Source organism: Lynx rufus, unplaced genomic scaffold, assembly GCF_022079265.1.
Source record: "Lynx rufus isolate CCGP_SWC_20201006 ecotype Redwood Valley unplaced genomic scaffold, mLynRuf1.p SCAF_2, whole genome shotgun sequence".
Lineage (NCBI taxonomy): Eukaryota > Metazoa > Chordata > Mammalia > Carnivora > Felidae > Lynx > Lynx rufus.
This window is the reverse complement of record NW_025814834.1, coordinates 182,561,484-182,578,805: the sequence shown is the minus strand read 5'-3', so window position 1 is coordinate 182,578,805 and position 17,322 is coordinate 182,561,484. Positions and strand designations below refer to the sequence as shown.

The window sequence follows — 17,322 nt, the reverse complement described above, 5'->3', positions numbered from 1 at the left end:
TTCTCTGGCTTCATTTCCTTTTTCCTGTGGGCCCCTCTGGTATCTCAGGAACTATAGCTCAGAGCTGGGGCCCACACCCCCAGGCTAGGGTAATTATATCCTGAGGCAGTATTCTGTCCTGTTTCAAAGAGTAGTGCTCATTTGGGAATCTCATCTAAAAGTCTTTCCCAAAGGTGTTTAATAGGTTATATGTTTTTTTAAAAGAGGTTCTGTGACCAAATGAGTTTGGGAAACTGAAGTGAACCAAATTAAAAAGGGTTGTTTTTTTTTTAATCACTGCTTCTTTGAGTCTGTGCTAATGCGTGTTACAAATCTTAAAAGGAATGGTATAATACATAACATTGCCCTAGGAACTTTTTTTTCCTCCAGCATTTTATGGACTGTCATTCTAAGCCAGGAGGAGCTCTATTAGGGATAAGTTTGTAGTAGAAGGGAAGGAGGCAGTTTGGGATAGTTCCTACCTGATGACCTCCTGTTTTTTGTTAAGAAAGAGGTGGGGTTCTCTACTACACATGAGTGGGCAAGCAGAGGCCTTGGTGTCCTAGGAGAGTCTTAATGGCTCTCAGGAGAAACCGAATATGGTGCCAGATGGATCCATCCCTTCTGCACCAACACAGCCCCATCAAACATCAGGCATTTTTGTTAAAAATTACCGAGTACTAAGCATGTTCTGGGCATGATTTAAATCATGAGTTCCTTTGGTTTTCTGATTGTCAGGGTAACATTTCATTTTCCATTGCCCAAAAGAGGTGAGCCATAGAAGGTATTTATGTTTTGCAATTCTCACACACATTCCTGGGCATTCCTTCATTTTCACCTCTCCCAGGTACTTGACTCAGTATAATGATGCTGGTCACACTTGCACAGAATAGCCATTCCCCAAGAAGCCCTTAGCTTTAAAAAAAAAAAATCAAAGAAGATGGCTTCCCTCCTTGCTTCTTACACTACAGACCCATTTCTGCATGAGTCCTTTTGTTCTTGGGTTTTTATTTCTTGATTTTGTCTTATTTCTTATCTGCAAGCTGACTGGTGATGAAAAGGGAAAATGTGCTTCGATTCTTGTTTCTTTTTTTTTTTTTTCATGGATCTGGGAAATATCTATTTTAACATTTGTCAGATCCTAACATGATCATGAGATTCCTGTCTGGTACTTCACTATCAGTGAACTCCTTGATGATAGGGATGGGGTACTCATCTCTGCATTTCACACCACTGTTAGTGGTGAATCCAAGGCCAGAGATCCCCAAGCCCTAATTTCAGAAATGACACACTGACAAAGATTCTCCGACAAAGTCCTTCTCCAGCTCTGCACAGACAAGTTATTTTTCTCACCTCCTTCATCGAGAGCCATGAATTTTCTTTTACTTTGGATAAAGACAGTTTTAATAGATTTATACTCAGTTAATATTTATAAAGCATCTACCTTGTGCCAGGCCCTCTCACATAAGTTATCTCATTTAATCTAAATCCCAACATGATATCGGAAGCCTCCACACACGCCTTCTCCACAGTGTCTGATGGGAGTTTTGGAAGCCGTTGTCTTAGTGTTACACACAGCACTTCCTTTCACCCACAGACATTTCACCCACAGAATCTCATTTTGCCCAAAGGCTAATTACAGTGTATACAATTACTACTAACCTGATGACTTTTTCTACCCCTTCCTCCTTTGTTGTTGTTAGACCGTCTTTTAACGTCAGCTGCGTTTCTGGAATCACTTGTTGGTTTTGCATCCATTTTGGGTGGAAAGTCTTGTCTGTCTGACATGCAGACCTTTTGTTGTATGTGAGAGTAAGCCAACCAAGAATTAAGAATTCTGGTTCATTTCTCTGACTAGCTGGGAGTTTGCCAAAATCCTCCTCTTTTTGTTTCAACCCTTGTTAAAAATATGTTTAAATGTTTGACTATTCTTTCCTGTCTGTAAGAATATTCTGAACATAATTTAATTGAGTGTTGTTTCGATTAAGAATCTTTCATTGCCCCAGGGTCATCAGTCTGAACACTTGTTTTTGTGTGATAAATGCTGAAGGGTGAGGTGGTTGTCACTGAGGTTTCTATTATCCCTCGTACATTACCTATTTTTTCTCTTTCAGCTTTTTTTTTTAAACTAAGTACTTGATACTAGCTTTTTATCTCATGAATCGCCTTTCTTCCCTGAACAGACAGAATAAAAATAGGGTTCAGATTAGTTTCATTTTGTCATTTGTTGAGGTATATTATTGAAATACATATTTGAAGATCTGTCATTGGAGCAACTTATTTTATAGGACAAACCAAAAGAGGTTAAAAAAAAAAAAAAACCTCCTTTGGGAATTTGTCGGTTGGCTTTCTTTGTGGAATATTGTAGTTTTGTAACTAGTCCTTCCTGCTCTGGGGACTGCTGGAAATCATTTTGTATACTCTGCATTTCCATGAACCTTACCCCAGTAATACAGGCTTTGTTTCACATTTACTTGAACAGTTTGGGTGATACTGCCTCTGAAATCAGGAAACTCTGTTAAAAGCCTGTTTGGACTTTGGAGCCAGATGGACTTGGGTCTTGGGATCTGAGGTCTCTGGACATCAGTCTTCTTGATTGTAAATGGCAGTGATAATGCCTACCTTGTAGGATTGTTTCAGGGAGCATATGAGATGAGAGAAATAACGTACTTAGCTAGAACTTAAATGTTCTCACCAAAAATATGAGTAAGTAAATAAATAAATGTGTTTTATCATTGCACATCATATCAAATCGTATCATATCATCATGATGTGCACTTTAAATATCTTACAGTCATATTTGTTGACTATATCTCAGTAAAGCTAGAAAAAAAATAAAGCACTCAGTACAATAACTGACACATGGTAAGCACTCAAAAAATAACTATTTTTGTTCCTATTTATTCATTGAGTTCATTCACTTATTGAGTTCATTCACTCATTCATTCATTCAACATAGATTTATTGGAAGCCTACTATGTGCCAGACATTGGTCATACCAAGATTAATAAGATCCATGTCCCTGCCCTTAAGGGATTTAGGGTCCATTAGGAAATACATTTAGTTCAGCAAGCTCATATTGAATGCCCACTGTGGGACAAGTGTTTTGCTCATTGCCATCTTGATGCTACATGATGAGTTCTCAGCTTCTAAGGAAACTACATCTACTTAGGAAGCCAGAATGTAGCCTCTGGAAATAACCTAGTACTGGTTCAATGTAATTTTAAATACTTCAAGAATTCGAAATAAGGGAGACCAGGTCCTGTCTTTTTCAATAGTGTTTGTTGTTGGCAGAAAGCAGACACACTCAGAATTTCAGATGCCTAAATGATTCTTGAATCTGTGCCAGAGGTATGGGGAGATGTCACATATACATCTGAGCCCAGATTCAACTTGGAAACAGTATTGACATTTCAGGTTGATACCAACAATCAGCAGCCTCCTGGAAGTAGTGGCTGTGAACCGAATGGCAGGTCTGTCTCCTCAAGGGATAGATGCTCATGCTTCCTCCTCCTGCTGGAATGCCCTTCTCCGTCTATTGTGTGGCTGTCTCCTATCAATCTTTTTGAATTAGTCTCAGAAATCCCTCTCTCCTACTGTCATAACACTGAACCATACTCTACTATCATTATTGATTCATAGGTCTGACTCTCCATGAACTCCTTGCTTCTTCCTCAGTCCTCAGTTTCAGAATCTGGAGAACAGACTTGAAGATGATTGATACTAAAGTCCTTTCCAAGACTGTCATTCTGTGATATACTAGATCCAGTTTGGCAGGCACAACCAAGTTAGAAAGTGGGAATGGGATACTTGGGTGGTATATATTGAAATTAAATGAGAAGAATGAAGACTTAGAGATAGTACTAGAAAACTCAGGCTCTGTCAAAGTCTCAGACACACTGTGCCATGTCCAGCAGGTGTTTAGCATACAAATGAGCACATATTCAAGAAACCAGGGCACAGCAAAAAAAAAAAAAAAAAAAAAAAAAAAAAAAAAAAAATGCACAGGCTCTGGAATCAGAGGAGTCTGGCTACTATTCTGCAGCCAAATAACCTTGGATATGTTACATCTACTTCCTGGGCCTCAGATTCCCCTACTGTAAAACGGGGATAGAAATGCCTGCCCCAAAGTGATGAATCACTGGACTCTACTCCTGAAACCAGTACTACACTATACGTTAACTAACTTGAATTTAAGGGGCACCTGGGCAGCTCAGCCTCTAACTTTAGCTCAGGTCATGATCTCACAGTTGGTGAGTTTAAGCCCCATGTTGGGCTCACTGCTGTCAGCACAGAGACTGCTTCAGATCCTCTGTTCCCCTCTTCTCTCTGCCCCTCCCCTACTCTCAGATCCTCTGTCCCCTTCTCTCTCTGCCCCTCCCCCACTAGCGCCCTGTCAGAGTCTCTCTCTCTCTCTCTCTCTCTCTCTCAAAGATAAATAAACATTAAAAAAAAACTAACTTGGGGCACTTGGGTGGCTCAGTCGGTTTAGGGACCAACTCTTGGTTTCCGCTCAGGTCATGATCTCATGGGTTCATGGATTTGAGCCTCATATAGGGCTCTGCATTAACAGCGCAGGGCCTAGTTAGGATTCTCTCTCTCCCTCTCTCTGCACCCACCCCCCACCAATCACACTGTCTCTCAAACTTAACAAAAATTTTTTTAAGCTAACTTGAATTTAAATAAAAAAAAAAATAGTACTTACATAAAAAAATGTCTGCTTCAGAAGTTGTGAAGATTTAAATAATGATATATGTAACGTGTTTTGCTTGTAGGTGCTTAGTAATTATTCTCTATCCTTTTTATTTCCTCAGTTAGAAATCAGGATAAACTGAAACACGTTGGGAGTGTTGGGTCTAAAATAAATACGATTTAGCTCTTTCCCTGCTGCCGCCCAGCAGTGCAGAGGGGGAGGCTAGGGTACACTCAAGATTTGGCTCCACCCATAACCCACCACCATGGCCAGGGAAGGCATTGTAGCTGGAGGTATAATGGACATTAATACTGCTTTACAAGAAGTGTTGAAAGACTCATTCCACGATGACCTAGCACATGGAATTCACGAAGCTGCCAAAGCCTTAGACAAGCAAGCACCAAGCCCATCTTTGTGTGCTTGCGTCCAACTGGATGAACCTATGTATGTCAAGCTGGCAGAGGCCCTTTGTGCTGAACACCAAATCAACCAAATTAAGGTTGATGACAACAAGAAACTAGGGGAATGGGTAGGCCTCTGTAAAACTGACAGAGAAGGAAAATCCCATGAAGTGGTTGGTTGCAGTTGTGTGGTGGTTCAGGACTGTGGCAAAGAGCCTCAGGCCATGGATGTCACCAAGGAATACTGGGAATGCAAGAAATGAACAATAAAAAACTTAGCCCTTGTTCCTCAAATTAATAAATAAAATATAATTTAGAACCTTTCATCTTAGCGTTACAAGGGATCAGTCCGTCTTGCTGACTGCTGCCCCCTTCCCTGATAACAAACATTGGTCTCTGCATACTTCTAGTCATGGCACCCTTACCACCTCACAAGGCAGCCACACTCTCATCAGTCATTATTAGAAAGTTCTTCCTTTTATCAAGGCAGAAATCTGCTCCCTAACTTTCTTCTCCCAGATCTTTATTCTCTCCCTTTTGACAAGCCTACCCCTGCTTTCCCATGACAGCCTTTCAAATATTAGAATTGGCTCTGAGCACCTCTAGAGTCTTCTCTCCTTCAGACTAAAGACTACAGGTCTTTCAGACTCTCATGGTACTGATTCTTCTGGACATGGGTAAGGCCCTGGTAAAAAAGTTTGCAACTCTTCCTGGTCCCTTTCTGTTTGGTATATGGGAAATTGAGTGGGTTAAGAGGATGTAAGTATGTATGTGAATAGATCATATTCATCTGTTCACCCAACAGGTATTTACTGACTATCCAACAATGTTATGGATCCTTTGGTAAGTCCTGGGGATACAGAGATGAATAAAATAGCATCTTGGCCCCAAGTTGCTCCCCACCTAGTGAGGAACAGGGATACATTAAGAGATGGTTTTGAAAGGATATGTCAGTGAGATCGTTCCCCTGATCTGCAGGGCTGAGGGGAGTGGGCTGGCATGGTTTTCATATATGTCTTATTCCGCAGCATTATAGAGTCAGTTTGAAGAAACCAGGGGTGCCCCTTTCCTCTGTTTAGTCACTTAGTAAGTGCAGTGGGGGGCTGCCCTCACGTTCACTTGTGTCATTGCTCTGACATTCCAGGCATGCTCCTGCCTCAGGAGCATGTTATGGTTTGTGGGATTAAGCCCCACATCAGGCTCTGTGCTGACAGTACAGAGCCTGCTTGGGATTCTTTGTCTCCCTCTCTCTGTCCCTCTTGCTTACTCCCTCTCTTTCTCTGTCTTTCTCTCTCAAAATAAATAAATAAACCTTTAAAAAAAAAGATTTCTTCTGTTTGGGATGCTCTGCCCTCAGAGAGAAGGGACTGGCTGCCTCCTTTCCCTCAGGTCTCTGCTCTCATGTCACCTTAGCAGCGAGTCCTCACTTGACCATTCTATTAAAATATTGCAACCCCATCCCCTATACTTTTCCCTCCTCTGCTTTATTTCCTCCCCAGTACTCACCATCATCTGACAACTTTTATATTTTATTTATGTTTCTTGTCTTGCTCCATCACCCTCAATCAGAATATAGATTCAGTGATGGCAGAAACCAAGTATTTTTGTTCTCTTCTAGTCTCAGTAAATGGAACTATGTCTCGCACATGACAAGTGTTCAGTAAATACCTGTGGGGTAAATTCATGCAGTGCTTGGATTCAGCCCTCAGGTTGGAAGGTCATCCCTTGGTAGGAAAATCCTATCAAAATTTTACTGTTTCTTCAAAGCTGAGCTCATGTGCCTCTACCTCCAGGAAGCCTTCTGTACTCTGCTCAGTCAGAATCAGTCTTCATCTCCTCTGTTATGTGTATACTTTCGTTATTGTTCTTGTTCTTGTATATGGTTTTAAAAGAAATATCTCTGGTATATTTATTATTTTTGCTGAGCTATAATTAATTCTTATATCTATTTTTCCCTTCTGCGTATTAAGTCTCCTGAAGTCAGGAACAATATCTTGGTCATTTTGGGGCCCACTCATGATATCTGGCATGTTGTAGATGCCTGTTATACATGGAGTCTGTGTGCCTATAGCATATTATGTGTTCCAATATAAAAGAAAAGCATCAAAAACATTCTCTCCCTTTAAGAAGGTTGGAACCTCAATGAGAAGATAACAGTCTCATAGACAATAATAGAAAGCAATATTTAATGGGGCATGAGAGAAGAAAGACAAGGAACCAGCATCCACTGAGCATCCGTTATATGCCAGGCACTTTGCATGCATTATCACTTTTAATCTCCCTAATAATTCCATGAAAAAGTAATCTTAAGTTCATTTTACAGGTACAATTACTGCAGCAGAAAGTAACAGAGTGGGAATGCAGAATTGGGGGATGAAAAGAAATAATGTACACAAAGAAATTCTGAGGACTTTTCCCATCTGTGCTTCCCTTCCCTGCTACTAAGGATTAGATGTATAGTTTTCTCAGAAACCAATGTGTAGGGACATTACTTGAACTTGGTTAGCTAAGGCCACACAGCAATAAGCTGAAGCTGCATTTCTTACATCATTACATTTCTGTATCAAGTCTCCAGATGATGCCAACAATACTGGTACAGGGACCACACTTAGAGTACAAAAACTTTAAACCATACTTAGTTTGAAGCAACTGTGTGAACTACCAAAAGAAAAGAAATTCTCTGACTAGTTGGTTCTACTAACCCTGAGCCTGCAGAAGAAAAGTGAAGACCCAGAATGCCCAACACCATGTAAAACCCACAGAGGTGGGGTGGGTGGGAACAGAGCCATGGATGCTCCAGAATCTCAAAGCATCCCCAGTCAATGTGAAGAAGGGGAAGAGACCCCAGCACAGAGTGTGTGCATGTCCTTGAGTGCTTACTTGATGCTGGACACTCTGCTGTGCCTTTTCACAGAAGCCAGGCCCTGTGGAGAGAAAAGCTTGAGCCCAAAAGTCACACAGATCTGGGCTTATTCAAATCCTAACCGTGGACCCTACTTACCGGTTACCTTTGGGCAGGTTACTTAACATGTCTTAGTCTATTGTTCTTATCAGCACAATGGGCCTGATAGTACCCATTTCACACAGGATTAAATTGGGTAACAGTAGGCCACTTAGCACAGTGCCTGACACAAGGCAGACCCTGAATAAATGGTAGCTGCTGTTAGTCTATGTGTTAACATAGTTAACCCTCACAGTGATTCTCTGATTGTGAGGATAAGGGATTATCCCTGTTTTCCCAGATAAAGGAATATGCTGATGAAGCTTAAATGGCTTAACCAAAGTTATACAGCAAATAAGTTTTGAAACACACACACACAGTGTGTGTGTGTGTGTGTGTGTGTGTGTGTGTGTGTGTGTGTGTAATAACAGCTTCAGTGTGTAATAACAGCTGAAGTGTGTAATAACAGCTTCAGGTCTCTCTGACCCTCTTTAGGGTGTGTTCAGGTAGATTTTGAGCCATCTGACATCTCAGGACTGGCAGGGAGGGAGTCTTGGGATTCAGAGTTGGCTGCAGTTAACCCAGCATGCGGATTACTGCCATGCAGGTGATCTTAAGGTGACTGGGGATTTTATCATGTGCTTGGAGAACAGAATTTCATCCTGAGCTCGGGGTTCTAACATTCACAAGAATCCTTACTCAACTCAGAAGTTTTTATCAACAGCAGCTACCCATCTGGCTGCCCCCTCAGGGACTTTGCAGATGAGGGGAGTAGCAGTTAGGTTTCTGGAGAATGACGATTTTTGAAGAAAGAAAGAGCAAAGTGTGCAGGTTGGCAGTGCAAAATGCTGAGGCCCTTTCCAGCCAGCCTGGCAAAGGGATGGCTTCTCTGTTGCTGCCGTCAGCCATGAGGATGTCACATTTGGGGTCCTGCTGTCATAACCCCCAGGACCCCAAAGGCAAGGGAAAACAACTTCTATCCAGAATGACCAAGAAAATGGTACTATAATCAGCTATAAGGGTGATTCCTAGCGTCTGAATGCAATAAAAATGCTTAGCACAACTATTGAAGATAATTTTGTTTTTCTTAGATGATTCAAAAAAGCCTCAGAGGTATTTCAGGGCTTTGGAATAGTTGTCAGGGACAGTTTAGTTCAAATGGAGTTAACTGTGAGTATGGCAAAGGGTACTGGATTTGGAGTCAAAAGATCTAAACCAGGGGTCAGCAAACTATGGCCAAAAGGCCAAATTGAGCCCACTGCCTGTTTTCCTAAATGTGTTTTATTGGAACACATATTGTCTACGGCTGCTTTCATGCCACAATGGCAAGGTTGTCATGACAGAGACCAGAGGACCCACCAATCCTAAGCTACTTACTATCTCACCCTGTATAACAAAAGTTTGCCAATCCCTGATCTAGACTAAGATCCAGCACTATTTTCTCTGATCTTCAGTTTCCACATCTATAAAATGATGATTATCTCTCCCATGGGGTTGTTGTGAGAGTCAAATGTGACAGAATGGGTGGCAAAGCTCTTTGGAAATGCAGAAGACAGGCAGCACCTGATCTGTGCTGGAGGAGAGCTTACCCAGACATCCTTTGTGCTTTCTTTTCCAATCTTTGGTGTCCACTTGTCATGTTCCCCCTTTCTCACAAATGGAAAAAGAATTCCCCAGGTATCCCACCTTCCCCCCAAACATAAAGCATTCTTCTAGAAATGGAGGATTGGTACAAACATATGTATCCACTCTTTCGTCCCTCAAATATTTGTTGGGCACCTACTGTGTTCAAGGAAGCAAACTTTTATAAGCTAGTTCTTGTAGGGAGAAATGTTTGGTTTACAAGGGGAGAAGTTGGTATACAAATTATTACAACAGAATAGAGATGTTGCCATGTCAGAGTAGGAGGACCCATCATGTGTTTGTGTGTGTGCATGTACATATGTGCAGTTTATAAAAACAGAAATATTCAGGTTCAGATTTAAGAAAAGCCTGTGAACCTCTTTAATCTAAAATACACTGAAGTGCCTTAAAGTGTAGCCATTATGTATAACTGTTTCCCTTTGGAAACTACATTCTAATTTTAAGTTTCCATCCCAAACTACCAAGAAAGCATTTCCTGCCCATGCATGGTCACTGGGGATCCCTCATCTATGCCTGCTGGACAGGACTATTAAGGAGTGGTAACACATGTCAGGGTGGTTGATCACCTGAGCATCAAGGAGTCAGGTGCTCACTACAGTTTACAAATTTTGGAGGCAGTCTTCATTTTATAATATCATCTGTTCTTTATTGATTTTTTTATTGATGATTCAATAAACATAACTTCAATGATTTAATTGTTTTATTTGACCAACTTGCTATCAAAATAAACTCCTAAATTGAGAACAAAAGTTAAAAAACTTTCTGTTCTAAAAATACTGTTGCTATACCTATCTGGTGAAATCTTACTATTGCTGATAAAGAAAAATGTAGTTATTTGGGAAAAAATAATAAGAGGACCTTATCTGTTTCTGGGATGCAGATACACACACACTTGGCTCTAGGCTCCAGACTGGGTCCCCTGGGCCTTCCCAGCATGATGGCTCTCTTAGTCCCCATGGAAATAGTGTTGGTATTTTTTGTGAATGTGTTTCATCCACATTTTTCCATGTGCATTTAAATATAGGACTGCAAACCCAAAACTCATCAAACAATGTATGTCCATCATACATACAAGTTAAAACATAGAATTCTTCCTCATTTTACTCTCCCCCCTACTAATAATTTTTTAAAGAAATGAGGCTTAGGTTTTTATATTTTCTACCTTGGGATTTAATCCTCTCTAGAGTGTTTTAAAAGAGACTGCTTAGTCTGCTTAGGGGGTGCCTGAGTGGCTCAGTCAGTTAAGAGTCCAACTCTTGATTTCGGCTCAGGTCATGATCTCAGGGCTTGGATCTCAGGGTTCGTGAGATCAAGCCCCATTTCAGGCTCTGTGCTGTCAGCGGGGAACCTGCTTGGGATTCTGTCTCTTCTCTCCCTCTGCCCCTTCCCCCATTTGCACTCGCTTGTGCTCTCTCTCTCTCAAAATAAATAAATAAGCATTTTTAAAAAGAGACTGCTTAGTTCCATCAAGTATTTTTTATTGGACTTAGCTGGACTCCTCCTACGTTGGCAAGAAGCACGTGAGGAAGCCATTTGTGAACAAGGTAGCACGGGTAGTTTCATTGTGATGCCAGTTTATCTCATGTCTTTTATTTCCCAGGCAATGTTCTTCACCTCCATTCCCCTCTGCTTGAATGCAGTGTTCTGTTTCAGAGTTTGTACCTCGTTATTTCAGATCAAGGAGAATCTCTAGTCTTTCCCCCCTCTTCCTTTCTGAAACGATGTTCATCTGGTTTTTAGTTTTTCCCAAAAGCACCTTCATTCCTGATGTTAAGTGCAGTTTCTCTCTAAACCTAGAGCAGATGATGACAACACAGTTGTGCTAATTGCAGTCAACCTGAGGTGATGGTGGGTTTGGGACTGATACAAGCAGGTGGGGAGGTATGACACAGCTTGCTGGACAGGAGTCCTTTCCTTCACTTGACCTTCAGAACCTTCCTAGGACCTGAAGCAAGGGTCTAAACCAAAGATAAAATATAGAATGTAAAAACATAGCCGCTGTATTTATTTTAGATTACCATAACTATATGATAATTAGAAAGAAAGATCTAGTGTATCAGGGAATGTGCCCCACTGGTAGGCATGATAAATTTCTCCACATACATTCCATCAGCATGACGAATCATGAACTATTTGGGTTTAGGTTCAGTGTTTGCAGTTAAGTGGTGAATGTTTTGTCTGTATTTTTTCATATTTCATTTTAATTTTATAAAAATTCAATTTAGCTGGATAGATTGACTGTCTGACTTGTTTCCTAGAACTAGCTAAGGTTTATCATTGAGATTATTGCTTTAAAAATGTCCTTCAAAGCATCTCAACTTGGTGCACAACTGTTTAAAATAAATAATTGTAAGAATATTTTAGTGCTGCAATTTTTAAGGCTTCTCTTATTTACAAGGAAAATAGAACTGATAAATTTGAATGATGAAAATGGATTTAATTAGGTGAATTTAGTTGGGCTTGATGAGGTGGAGCCAAATTTAGGATAATGATATTTTTAAACTAATGCCTCTTGTATTTTAGGATTTGCAAAAGTTTCTCAGAACATGTGGCAGGGTCGTGTAATTCACACACACCTCTCTCTCACACACACTTTTACTCTTCTGCACACACACATATACACACATGTAGAAGGGCCCCAGCAGCTAGAGTGTGTTTAGCATTCTGCTCTTCCTCCTTCAGTTACTAATTCTGCCTATAAAGGGTATATCTGGCCAAGTTTGCTCCTGTCTTTCCTGTTATTCCAAAACACAGAGGAGTTTTCTAATGGAAAGTATTGTCATTTTGGGTTTTCCATTTTGGGGACAAAAGTGGGCACTGAGCCATTACTCATGATCCTCTTTGCTTGCGTCCTATAAAGGATAACAAAGTCACCCGTTTTCTGATCCAGAACCCAACTTGTTTTCCCAGGTTCCCTCCTACAACCAACACAAACACAGACATTTACCAGCAAAACAGAAGCTGTTGGAAAGATTTTTTGGCTGCTGAAATGGGCTCCTGTCACCAGGACATGGCAGGCTTTTTGCTGTATTGTCTCCCAGCCCTGGCCCGGGTACTCCAGAAAGAGCTTTATGTAATCAGTCTTCCCTGACATGTGACGTCCTGTCATTTTCCTCCCTTTCGGCTCCACTGCCGCCCACAAATCAATAACATTGCTTGGGAAGTTCAAGCTGGTTTTTCAGCCACCCTAAGCTCTGTATTTCTTAAAGGGTATGTCAAAAAATGTAAAGTTTCCTAATGATATTTCTGGCTGATGACACATGGCAGAGCTGATGGACTATTTATAATCAGTGGCACGATCGCAAGCACATTATTTTTATTTCACTTGGGGGGAGCCCTGTCACTTGCTACCTCTCTTTGCAGACAAGTTGATGCCATCTCCACCTAAAGGAGCTAAATCCTCTTTGCAGAATGTGTTTGCACTCTCCCCTTTGTGTTAGGAGCTCCCCAGTTCTTTCTAATAGAACCTCCTCTTTTTTTTAAATTGTTCTCGGGCTGGGAGGGGAGGATGATGAGGGCAACCAATGATTTGTAGCAACTGCTTTAAATTCTGGTCATGCCTTCACTATAAATGTCTCAGTCTTTGCTGCTCAGATCCTGCTACATTCCTCTGAGTGTGGGCGTGGCTGGCATGACTGAGGCAGCAGACACAGCTACCGCATTCAGCGCTCGCCCCAGTTTTACAGGACTCAGCATAGCATAGCTGTCTTTCGTTGAGCAGCTACTATATTCTAGGCAATGTACCTGGTAGGCATTTTATACACAGTGTCTCATTAACCCTTTCAAACTTGTCTCTGGCAAGTGCTGTTATCTCCAGAGAAGACACATGGGGGAAAAAAATTGGGACATCCAGTGACTTCTCTCCACAGTCACACTGCCCATAGGAAAAGCCCCATGACTCCAGTTCAGATCTAACAAAGCACACCTGCTCTCGTTCAACTACCTTCTCACCTCTGTCCGATTAAGTGGACACTTGTGTATGTATGTGGATGTGCAGGGGCACTTACCCATTCCCAACGTGGGCAGCTGCTGGGAGTTCATAGGCTGACCAAAGTGAGAGATGGAAGAATTGGAAACTTCACCTGGGGTAAACCCTGATGTAAAAGAAACCATATACTAGAGGAGGGTTTTGACTCACTGCAATGGGAAGTATTACTGCTATAAAGAAACTGAGCTCTCTCTTTCTCTCTTTCTCTTTTTTAAAATGTTTCCACAGGACAGAGTTTAGGGTATGGATTCGTTAACTATATTGATCCAAAGGATGCAGAGAAAGCCATCAATACTTTAAATGGACTCAGACTCCAGACCAAAACCATAAAGGTAAGAAGTGATATGCTGTCCTGATTGGGAGGCACTGGTTAAATTTTGTTCCTTTGATCTCATAAATCCAGGCTATCAGGGAGCTGGAAGTGGTGTTCTTTATTTATGCAAAGGACATTTATCATCCACAGTGCTAAGTGGAGGACACAGATCATTACAAAGAATGAGATGTAGGCTGAGTAGAGGGAAGGGACTGGAGGGCAGATGGGGTGTCAGGGCCCACCAAGAAGGCCTGTGAGCCCAAGCCTGCAAAGATGGCCAGAACTAAGCCATGGGAAGAAGCTGAGCCAGAGAAGCTGTTCCACACAGAGGGAACAGCACATGGGAAGCTGTGAAAATGAACGTAAACATTATGAGTGGGGAACAGCATATAGGATAGCATGGTCTGATTTGGGATGGGAGGTGGGCAGGAGCCTCATGTGGCAGGCTGTAACAGTTTGGCTTTACCTAAAGGGGACAAGGACCCTCCTAACTGTGACTGGAAAAGAAAAAAAATCTGTTATAAATAAACACTAATATAATAGGGATGGGGACTATCAAATTGTTAGGAACACAGTAAAGGAATGACAGAAAAAGTAACATTCGAGCAACTGGAAAATAATTAGAGCTGTAGATAATATCTCAGGTGGGGTTGTTTTAAGTCGAAAAAGAGAAACAGTTACCCAGAGCCTGTTTCTCCAGAGGTTTCTATGACTATGCCGTCACTCTCTTGGTTCAGATTTCCCCTTGTGGAGATCCTTCAGGAGGTGGTGCTGTTTGCTTTGAGGGCCCCCTTTGATAGCTAGTGGTGGTCTCCTGGATGGAGCCTTCTCCTCCTCCTCAGTCTCCCTTCCCCTTCTTCCCCCACCTGCAGGCAGCATCCTGCTTGGGGGCAGCTGCCAGCCCATTAATGAGTCCCATCCTTCATAGCCTATTAAACCACAGGGAGGTGTCTCCTGGGCGCTCTTATCCTCACGACAGCAGGTCTGACGCAAAGTAGGACAAAAGAGAACCTCTCCCAGAATGGAAATCTATAGATGGCACCAGCTCTCAGCGTATGAAAACACAAAAGCAGAACTTTTTAGTTCAACAGAGCCACTTTTCCAACATCAGGACTGACAGAGAGAGACTGTTGGTATAAGATAATTTCAGCTAGGAGGTAATCAAAGCAAAACCAAAACAAAAATCTTCTTTTTTTGGAATATTATTATCCGATTGTCTTCCTTCCTTCCTTCCTTCCTTCCTTCCTTCCTTCCTTCCTTCCTTCCTTCATTTTAAGCAGCTTAACTTTTGCAATTGAGTTTAGCTTATTTCCAAAAGTGATTGCTTTCATGATCTCATACAGTCTGTAGTACACAAAGGCCCCCAAATCAGCCTGATTCAGGCTGCCTCAGTCTCATCTTACAATCAATCCCTTTGAGCTATCTAATGGAGAAATAATTAAGAGTTGTTTAATTATGGGGTAGTCCTCTGAGAGGCAGGAGGATTAATTTCTTTCAAAGGAAAAACATACCTATTTTTACGCTTTACGTGAAGGTGGGATGCTCACATCCCTGATTGTTTGATGAGGCCACACCAGGTTGAGAGCTGTATTTGTGGGTTTGATTGATTTTTCTGTGCTATCCAGTTCAGCATTAGAATGTCAGACATTTACTCTTCCCTTGATGGACACCCTGACCTTGAACTGAGAAAGGTACTTTTTTTTTTCCTTTACAGTTTTCTTGAAACCCAAACCTTCCCAAGAGTTTAGGATCAAATCATCAGCCATCCATTTTACCTTTTTTTTTTTTTTTAATATTCCATGAAGCTGTTGGGTTTCCTGAAAGACTGATTGGACCTGGCTTTTCTGCTCTCAGAATGCACCCCCTGATCCATCATGCCATCAGAAGTAGTGCTTTGTCTAAGTAGATCTTACAGACAAGGAACATCGATTATTTTCTTTCTGTGGGAAGGCTATCTGCCTTCTCTTCTCTACATCCGTTGCCCCACCCCCTCACCCACCCTGTGCTCACCCTGCATCAAAACGCTGCCAACACATTTGCACCCAGCAGTAACATGGGCTTCCGAGGCATTGTAGGATTCAAAATGCATGATGCCATGGCTGAATCAATAATTTCCATCCTCTACTACGAATGAAAATTTAATGTGCAAACCTGGGTATTTCAGCCCTTTCATTAAAGCAGTTTATTTGCCATACTAAAAATTAAGTTTGAGTGATAGGTTCTTTTATTAACTTTTCTTCCCTTTCCTAAAGGGACACAATGTTTAAGGTAAAAATCATATTAAAGGGGAGGAAAAAAGCAAACCCTTTTCATGTGCTGTTAATAGTCTCATCATTTATTAATTTTTTAAAATTGCTTTTCTGCCTTTCAGGCCACTGTTTACTTCTGCTTCAGTCTGCTTTGATAAGTGACATGAGATTTATCTCTTTGCTCTGACTCCCAAGAAGGAATAGATAACTTTCATATCTGGAAAAAACAAATATCTTCCTGGAAGCATGCTTTACAGAGATCTGCCCAGAACTATCTAGTACATGTTTGCAAGATATGGTCAAGTTTGTCCCTCCTTCTCACATTTCTGGAGCATTTTTGAAGTGCTTTGTGCAAAACACAATACTTTTCAAAATTTTTTTGTTTAAGTTTATTTATTTATTTTGAGAGACAGAGAGCAGGGGAGAGGCAGAAAGAGGAGAGAAAGAACCCCAAGCGGGCTCTGCTGTGTCAGCACAGAGCCTGATGCAGGGCTCGAACTCACAAACTGTGAGATCGTGACCTGCGCCAAAACCAAGAGTCAGATGCTTAACTGGCTGAGCCACCCAGGTGCCCCAAAACACCCTATTTCAAATGTAATGTACAACATAGCTGCAGGAAAACGAAGAGTTAATTGTTGTTGTTATATTTTAATTCCTAGGTTTTAATGATTAACTGCTAGATTCAGGGATAGTTCTAGAAAGCCCTAAGGGAAGGGTGGAGACTATAGTGAGGTGGAGAGCAATAAAAATGGCAGGTACTCGTCAGCTACTACAGATTGTTTAAGCCCAGATTGTTGCCAGGTCTTCCAATTATTCAATAAAAACTGAAATCTAGATATTTTTAATGCCAAATCTGTCAATTTCTAAAGGTTGGAAACCAACTTAAAATTTTTAAACCATAGGTAGTCAGGTCAAACAAAACTTAATAGTTGACCTGTGGGCAAGCAGTGTGTGGCCTCTGAAGTCAAATTTAAGTACAAAAACACTGTTTTGCTTATTGGACGTGAATGATTCATTCACCTCCTAGTGGAAGGTGCCCCCAAATGATGGTTCCCTGTTAACAACTATTCATTGTCGCTTTAGTAAGGTGGATGTAATGTGACTATGTGCCAAT

At 41.3% G+C, this 17,322-nt stretch overlaps 1 protein-coding gene and 1 pseudogene across 2 annotated transcripts in view; both read left to right on the top strand.

The window, feature by feature from the left end:
- ELAVL4 (ELAV like RNA binding protein 4) overlaps window positions 1-17,322 on the top strand; it is a 90,470-nt gene that overhangs the window by 53,735 nt on the left and 19,413 nt on the right. For both annotated transcript variants that reach the window (XM_047084589.1, XM_047084590.1), the window contains one exon: window positions 13,875-13,978. In XM_047084589.1, the coding sequence (XP_046940545.1) occupies window positions 13,875-13,978 (104 nt within the window). The remainder of the gene's footprint in view (window positions 1-13,874; window positions 13,979-17,322) is intronic.
- On the top strand, window positions 4,938-5,336 carry LOC124515607 (40S ribosomal protein S12-like; annotated as a pseudogene).